Here is an 8,401-nt window from a genome sequence, read left to right as displayed (position 1 = left end):
TTCCATAAACTTTGATCCCCTTAATAATATATTTGGTCCTTACAAACAAATAGTTTCTCCCAAAAAAAAAAAAAAAAAGGTCCTTACAAACAAAAGAAAAGGCCCGAGAAATTTTTTATCAAACTAAAATTTTGAAAAATGTAACTTGAAGCATTGATAATGAAACTTTCATACAAATATTTCGAAATAAGAAAATTCAAAAAAAAAATTGTAAGATTTTATTTATTTGTATGTGTGTGTGTGTGCGCGCGTGCACTTTTTTATTATTTTTTGGGTCAATATTTTTTATTTTTTGAGAAGCTTTTTTGGTTAATATATGAAGTTCTATTTTTATTAAATTTTGTTTAATTTAAGTTTTTTAATGATTACCCTAGAAAACATTTGTGGAGTAAGATTTTTCTCCAATTAGTGCAAGCTCTTAACTAATAAATTGATAAATTCATGGACTTGGTATATATCGATTTATAAATGACAAAAAAAAAGTATTTTTTATACTGTATTATAATTAATATATCACTCATTATCCTATGAGAGACTTGTGCGGTAAAAGAATGAATAAAAAAAAATATATTTAATATAAGTTGAAAAATAATAAAGTACTTGATATATACTAAGTATATTATAAAATAAAGTATTCTCATAAAAATAATAATAATAATATAGGGTATTAAAATGAACTAGCCTCTGAGCACACGTGAGACTCTTCTATTTTTTGGGTAAAAAAAAAAAAATGAATACGTTAGATGAGTTTTGTAGATTGGAAGAGTTTTAAAAATTAAAACTAACAAAAGAGTAATTCTATTTTGTAGGAAGTTAGTAAGTAGAAGTAGGAATTTAAATCAACGTAAAAGTAGGAGTTTATTAGAAGCAGGAAGGTATTTCAACGTAGAAGTAAGAATTTATTATTTTTGTCAATTTACTATTTTAACCCAATTTTTAAGTTTTAAGAAGGGGTATTTTTGATAGTAAAAAAATAATAACTAACTTTCTTTTATCAATTTACTATTTTAACCTCATTTTTAAGTTATTGATTAATTAATTTAAAAATATTAAAAAAAATAATAATTAATTTTCTAAATCTTCTTAATATATAAAGATAAAATAATTTTTTTAAAGTAAGGGTCCGGTTAATGTATGTCCTTAGAGCATACATTAACAAATCTATTTTTAAAACAATTTTATCTAAAATTAAAAAAAATTGTCAAAACTTTTTTAATTCCCTATAAATTTTTTTTCAAAAATAATATACTAAAAACACACATTAATAAAATCCTTTTTCCAATACACAGACTTACTTAGCACATTTTCAACCAAAAAAAAAAAAGTCCCAACAAAAAGTTAAATGAGCTGTATGCATACGGACATCTTTGTGAATGACTGATAGATGACTTTCACTTGGCGTGAATACGGACTTGAAGTAAATATTGAATTGTCTTTAATTTGATAAAGCAGGAGACAAAGACTTAAGAGTCAAGGTATAGGCACATGTGAAGGAGAAAAAAAGTGGTAAAAAAAATTATAAAATATTAAAATATTTAACCTTCTTATTTTTTTTAATTAAAAAGGTAAATGGGATTGCTTTTTTTTTTTTTTTTTTTTTTTTTTTTAAATAGCCTCGGCCCATCATGTAGCAGGCCCAAGGCCTAGGCCGAGGAGCACAGGCTATTCAGGGCTAAAGTGGGGGAAGGCCTCTTTTCCCAATCCACGCCGAGGACCACCTTATCCTCGTTCTGACAAAGGTGATTTTGGGGAGAGGCTAACCCCAAAGTAAGCTGTCACTCTCGCATTTAATGCACTCAACTAACCCCCCTGGCCGCATTAATGAGGAGGTAACCCCTTGGCAGGATAACGTTGATCTGAGTGAACCACTCGAGTACCGATAAAACCTCTGATGGGACGGACGGCCAGAAGAAAGGCAAATAGATGATCAACAGATGGAAGGAGGAGATAGGATGATGAAAACTATAAAAGAAAAACTAGAAAAGTAAAATGAGGGGGAGAAAAAAGAGAAAAACAATAAGGCCTCCTTGGCCACAGGCCGAGGAGCGTCTCCCCATTTGTAAAGAAACTCTGAACCTTTTTTAGAAGAAAAGTTCATGCATGGTGATCGACGGCCAGCACCTAAACCTTTCAACCCACTCTCTATAAATTTATTGTTTGGGCTTGTTGGGCTGAAAACCCATCACTCATGGTCAATCCAAATTGAGTCCCTACAAATAATATAGGGTATTAAAATGAATTAGCCTCTGAGCACGCGTGAGACTCTTCTATTTTTTGGGTAAAAAAAAAAAATGAATACGTTGGATGAGTTTTGTAGATTGGAAGAGTTTTAAAAATTAAAACTAACAAAAGAGTGATTCTATTTTGTAGGAAGTTAGTAAGTAGAAGTAGGAATTTAAATCAACGTAAAAGTAGGAGTTTATTAGAAGCAGGAAGGTATTTCAACGTACAAATAAGAATTTATTATTTTTGTCAATTTACTATTTTAACCCCATTTTTAAGTTTTAAGAAGGGGTATTTTTTATAGTAAAAAAATAATAACTAACTTTCTTTTATCAATTTACTATTTTAACCTCATTTTTAAGTTATTGATTAATTAATTTAAAAAAATTAAAAAAAATAATTAATTTTCTAAATCTTCTTAATATATAAAGATAAAATAATTTTTTTAAAATAAGAGTCCGATTAATGTATGCCCTTAGAACACACATTAACAAATCTATTTTTAAAACAATTTTATCGAAAATTAAAAAAGTTGTCAAAAATTTTTTAATTCCCTATAAATTTTTTTCCAAAAATGATATACTAAAAGCACACATTAATAAAATCCTTTTTTTCAATACACAGACTTACTTAGCACATTTTCAACCCAAAAAAAAAAAGTCCCAACAAAAAGTTAAATGAGCTGTATGCATACGGACATCTTTGTGAATGACTGATAGATGACTTTCACTTGGCGTGACAACGGACTTGAAGTAAATATTGAATTGTCTTCAATTTGATAAAGCAGGAGACGAAGACTTAAGAGTCAAGGTATAGGCACATGTGACGGAGAAAAAAAGTGGTAAAAAAAATTATAAAATGTTAAAATATTTAACCTTCTTATTTTTTTTAATTAAAAAGGTAAATGGGATTGCTTTTTTTTTTTTTTTCTTTTCTTTTCTTTTTAATGGGCCCAAAGATGAAGCCCACTTTGTGCATCTTCAATTTCTTTTTCTTTTAACGTTCTCTTTACTCTGTACTCTGTACGTCTCCTCCTTTCTCTCTCTTTTTCGCTTTCCCTATAACTATACTCTATAGCCAGCCAAACGTTCTTGCAGGAGCGATCGAGAAAGATAGAGAGATTCCTCTCCCTTTTTATCCCAAGAAGTGAGTGTCTCTGTGATCTCTCTCTCTCTCTCTCTCTCTCTCTCTCTCTCTCTCTATTTTTTGTAGTATTTTAGCTTGTGAATTGTTTGAAAATGGAGCTGTATGTTGCTCTCTTTACATATCAGGTTTCATTTGAAGCATGCATTATATAGTCAGATAAATCTCTCTAATGGAAGGCTTTCCAGTAACATGTTTGATATGTGCTACAAAATTTTGTTTATAGTATGGGCACGTACTTTTATTTGATGTGTACGAAATTGTTTTAAAATAGCTTGTGTAAAAAACACTAAATTTCAATCTCTCACTCTCTACAGCTAGCTTTCCAAAGAATTGAAGTATTTTTTTTTTTGGAAGTAGTTTTTAGTGCTTGAAATGAAGAAAGATCAAATTTGGTTTTAGTTCTGTTCTGTGATTGGTTGGCTTATCAAATTTGTTACTGTTGACTTGAAATAGATATTATAGTTGCCACCAAAATGATTTATACTTCCATGTCAATTTTTATGAATTGTTATTCATATTGGCTCTGGTTAACAGGTCCCTGAGTATTTATTAATCAATTATTTTAAGAAAGTTTTCGTATACAAATATAAAAGAAAAATGTTAAAAAATTAGTTTTATATTTCTTTTTTTCCTATAAAAAGTTTATAGTTTCTAAAACAATGCCTTAGATAATTTGTTGACTTTTCCCTTTCTTATTATGGGTTTTCTTTTTATGCACAGGCAACACTAGTTTGAATTATCAATCATGTTCAACACGATCAACCTTATTCCACTATCACTCCTGTCAAAAATGGGAATGTATGACATTGAAATACACGGTGCAAACGTTAAGGTAAGCATAGTCGACAATCTTGCTTTGGTTGATGCTAAGATAAATCAGTTAAAATCTTCATTAGAAACTTCACAAGAGCGTGTTGTTGGGCTTGACATTAAGTTTGCGGAAAGGACCGAAACTTATGATGATGAAATTGATTCAATTCAAGAATTTTCACTTCAAGGCAAGATTTTGCTTCTTTGTGTTGGGACTATTTTTTTTTTTTTTTTTTTTTTTTTTTTGGAATTAGTTTTTAGTGCTTGAAATGAAGAAAGATCAAATTTGGTTTTAGTTCTGTTCTGTGATTGGTTGGCTTATCAAATTTGTTACTGTTGACTTGAAATAGATATTATAGTTGCCACCAAAATGATTTATACTTCCATGTCAATTTTTATGAATTGTTATTCATATTGGCTCTGGTTAACAGGTGCCTGAGTATTTATTAATCAATTATTTTAAGAAAGTTTTCGTATACAAATATAAAAGAAAAATGTTAAAAAATTAGTTTTATATTTCTTTTTTTCCTATAAAAAGTTTATAGTTTCTAAAACAATGCCTTTAGATAATTTGTTGACTTTTCCCTTTCTTATTATGGGTTTTCTTTTTATGCACAGGCAACACTAGTTTGAATTATCAATCATGTTCAACCCGATCAACCTTATTCCACTATCACTCCTGTCAAAAATGGGAATGTATGACATTGAAATACACGGTGCAAACGTTAAGGTAAGCATAGTCGACAATTTTGCTTTGGTTGATGCTAAGATAAATCAGTTAAAATCTTCATTAGAAACTTCACAAGAGCGTGTTGTTGGGCTTGACATTAAGTTTGCGGAAAGGACCGAAACTTATGATGATGTAATTGATTCAATTCAAGATTTTTCACTTCATGGCAAGATTTTGCTTCTTTGTGTTGGGACTGATTGCTTGATGATCCAATTACCTGTCTCGATGGGGGTAACTGATACCCTCAGGCAGTTTCTGTCTGATGACACTATTTGTTTTCTGGGTACCGAAATGAGCGAGAAAGTTGCAGAACTAGAAAACCTTTATTTTTATGATTACGCGCATCGTGTGGATTGTAAGACAGGTGTTGAAGTAGGCTATTTGGCTGCTAAAATTCTGAAGAAAGGCAATATTGATAAGTATGGATTATCGAAGTTGGCAGGCGAAGTTGGAATGGACATAAAGGAGCCAATTGGTGCATGTCCTAACTGGAATGCAGTAGCGTTCTCAGATGAAGAGGTCAAGTATGCAGTGCACAATGCCTATACTTCTTATGTTATTGGGAAAAGGCTCTTGGATATGCTCTAAGCCTCCAAGTCCATCTTGTTTATGGGTCTGACTGCTTTGATTCTGTGTTGTTAGTGTACACATTAGAGCTATATATATATATATATGCTAATGCTACATGTGATTTGTGATTTGTGTATTCGAACTACTTTAATGAAATTTCTATTTGTGTTTGGTTTGTCGTAAATCATGTATGTTAGTACCGAATCATCATTGATTATCGTTTGTAAATCTAGTTCAATTGAAATCTTAAATGAGTACCGAATCATCATTGATTATCATTTTTCCTTCACAACTTGAACTTTTGACTTTTGTAACCTAGTTTAACACACAGTATATTGTCATTTATTTTCCTTAAAAATTATATAGTTTTTATTTTACTTTTCTCACTTACTTAACATAAAAGTTACTAAAAACTAATAAACTATTCCCAAATGCAGTTACATAGTTGGGATCAAGATATTTATGATTATAACAGTTGATGAAAGCCAAGCACGTGTTACACGTGCCAAAAGTGAACTTCAGAACCATATTTTTGTATCAAGATAGTATAAGTTCTATTACAAAAAGAAAAAAAAGAAAAAAAAGAAACATACATTGCCTAAGTTCATGAAGTCTCTCCATTTTCCAATAGGGAATGTTAATTTGGTCTGGATTCATTTGATCACTCAACTCTATGTAAATTAAACCAATCAAATTCACCTAGACTTGATGCATTTAATTCCTAGCAAATTCACCTAGCTTCAGTCTCTATATAAACATCCCCATGTGAACAAGAGGCGCAGTAGTTTAAATTATTTCATCATGATAAACAACCAATTACTTGTAGCTCTCCAGTCAAAATTGGGTCGTAACTATGAAATTGAAATAGACGGTGCAAAAGTTAAAGCAGGTGTAGTCAATGATTATCGTGTACTCAGTTGGAAGATTGATGAATTAAAGTCTTTGTTACAAACTTCACGAAGCCGTGTTGTAGGTCTTGACGTTAAGAGTGTCCAAGACCTAGACAAAAAATCATTTGTGGTCAAAATGTTGGTTCTTTATGGTGGAACTTGATGATGCACAAAAATTGTCAGTGAGTTGATCGTCCACATAGGTATCAATGAGTGTACCTGAAGAACAAAAGAGAAGAACCAATCAAAGGGCATCGATGGGGTATTGATGAAAGACTTTCCAAAGGTTAAGTTAGTGATAGAAGAATCTCCTAGAACTCAAGAGTGCAAAAGCTAGGGAGAATTCATGTACCTCAAGAAGGGTAAGGTTTGTGGCTTATATAGTGGTAGAGAGCTGACCTAAATCCCTTAATATAGGAGAATTTCCTTGTGGGGAGAAAGGTCCCAAGATACTCGGGATCACATTTCCATTTATAAGAGATCTAATTACGTGGTAGGGCCTTTGGTTGTGGTGTGCAAGTAGTTTTCATGTAAGAATGTGTGAATAGGCCCCATGTAGCAGTGGGGAAGCCCTAGGGGATAGGTCGTTCGGACCAGGGGTCATCTGACTCTTTGGCCCCTAAAGTGTCGTCCCTCGTGGGGCTGGTCGTCTCTCTGGGACTGATTGTCCCTTTCAGGGATTGATCATCCCTTTTAGGGCCTAATCGTACGATCTTCCTTTTTGAGCTTTAGCTGTCCCTTTTTAGGGTTAGTCCAAAATTTTCCTCATCAGTTGCCCCCCATTCCATGAGTCGTCGAGACGGTTAACGGATCGCGAAGTTGTCATAAATGCCTAGCCTTAACGGCATGCGTCATAAATAGGGGTAATTATGTCCTTCTGACAGGGATAGAGACATGTGTCACTTTCTTACTTGTGGAATCAAATGTCGCGACACTTCATTTTCCGTGCCATATCATCATATAAATAACCCAATGCCACTATTGTCCCTATTACTTGAATGTTTTCCATTTTAATCCCGAAGCTCAATCATTGGTTTTATTACGCTTCGTCAGTTTTCTTGCTTCGTTTATTTCTTGTTTGTCTGTTCCTTACGTATGCTCTGTCAATCTATCTTTTCCTTTTCCCACTTTCTCTTTTCTTTTCTTTTTTGTTAGTTTGTACACGTGGGAAGTAGAGTAGAATCTTAGCTTTCATTCGTCGCTTGTAGGCGAGGGATGTTTGGAGATAGTGAAGTGATGAGTAAGCATACCCCATTGATTCGCATGGGTTCGGACGATGACTTGTCTCGTCAGGCGACTCGTTGGTTTCTGATAGGGAATCGGCATCAGACTCCTCGTCGGGGGAAGCCAGCCCTTTGGGGTGATAACCACGGGAGGTCATTTTCCCTAATGACTGGTCCATTCATGACTTCCCTGCCAATATGAGTGACGAGGTTTTTGGCAGGCCAAGACCCCATTTTCAAATACCTGACAACGTGCCCATTAGGAAGGGTGACATAGAGGAGAAATGTTATGACTGGAGGTCACTTGATGTAGGTTTTTATGAGACTGCCTTCATAGTAGGGCTTCATCTGCCTCTTTCCACCCTATATCGTCGGTTGGCTTTTTATTTAGGTGTACCTGTTAGTCAGATAGCCCCGAATGCTTGGAAGATCTTTATCGGGGCTGAGGTGTTATGGGGCTAACTTAGTGAAGGCCATTGCTCCCTTACTCTGGAGGAATTTTTCTACTATTATAAACCCCAAGAAATTTCCTAATCCAAGGGTTTTATCAACTTCATGCGTCATCGAACTACCTTAAGGCTGATATCTGATATGCCTGACTCCAATCGTCAATGGAAGGCTAGGTTCTTCTTCATGCAAGGGGTTAATTGGGTGTGTCGTCCTGACGAGTGGGATAGTATAAGGTCTTTTTATGACCATTCTTGGGAGCAATTAAACAAGTCTGGTGAGTCGTCGGGTTCATCTGAGTCGTCAGGTCTGTCTGAGTCGTCGGTCAGTACTTGTTATTGGACTAACTCAATTTTTTGTTT

The 8,401-nt window shown here is 33.4% G+C and overlaps 1 protein-coding gene across 2 annotated transcripts; it reads left to right on the top strand.

Moving 5' to 3' along the window:
• Positions 1 to 3,210: 3,210 nt before the first annotated feature.
• On the top strand, positions 3,211 to 5,663 carry LOC112010999 (uncharacterized). 2 transcript variants are annotated; one of them, XR_010624355.1, is made up of 2 exons: positions 3,211 to 3,369; positions 4,090 to 4,390. XR_010624355.1 is itself a non-coding variant. In XM_065761873.1 (2 exons), the coding sequence occupies exon 2, from the start codon at positions 4,823 to 4,825 to the stop codon at positions 5,495 to 5,497; it is 675 nt and encodes a 224-aa protein (XP_065617945.1). In that variant the 5' UTR covers positions 3,231 to 3,369; positions 4,798 to 4,822; the 3' UTR covers positions 5,498 to 5,663. The 2 variants fall into 2 exon arrangements, 1 of the variants encoding a protein (XP_065617945.1); XM_065761873.1 differs by lacking the exon at positions 4,090 to 4,390 and adding an exon at positions 4,798 to 5,663 and having other exon boundaries at positions 3,231 to 3,369.
• The last annotated feature ends 2,738 nt before the right edge of the window (positions 5,664 to 8,401 follow it).

This window comes from Quercus suber, unplaced genomic scaffold (genome assembly GCF_002906115.3).
Source record: "Quercus suber isolate HL8 unplaced genomic scaffold, Cork oak 2.0 scaffold_432, whole genome shotgun sequence".
NCBI classification, from domain to species: Eukaryota; Viridiplantae; Streptophyta; class Magnoliopsida; order Fagales; family Fagaceae; genus Quercus; species Quercus suber.
This window is presented reverse-complemented; position numbering and strand designations above follow the sequence as displayed.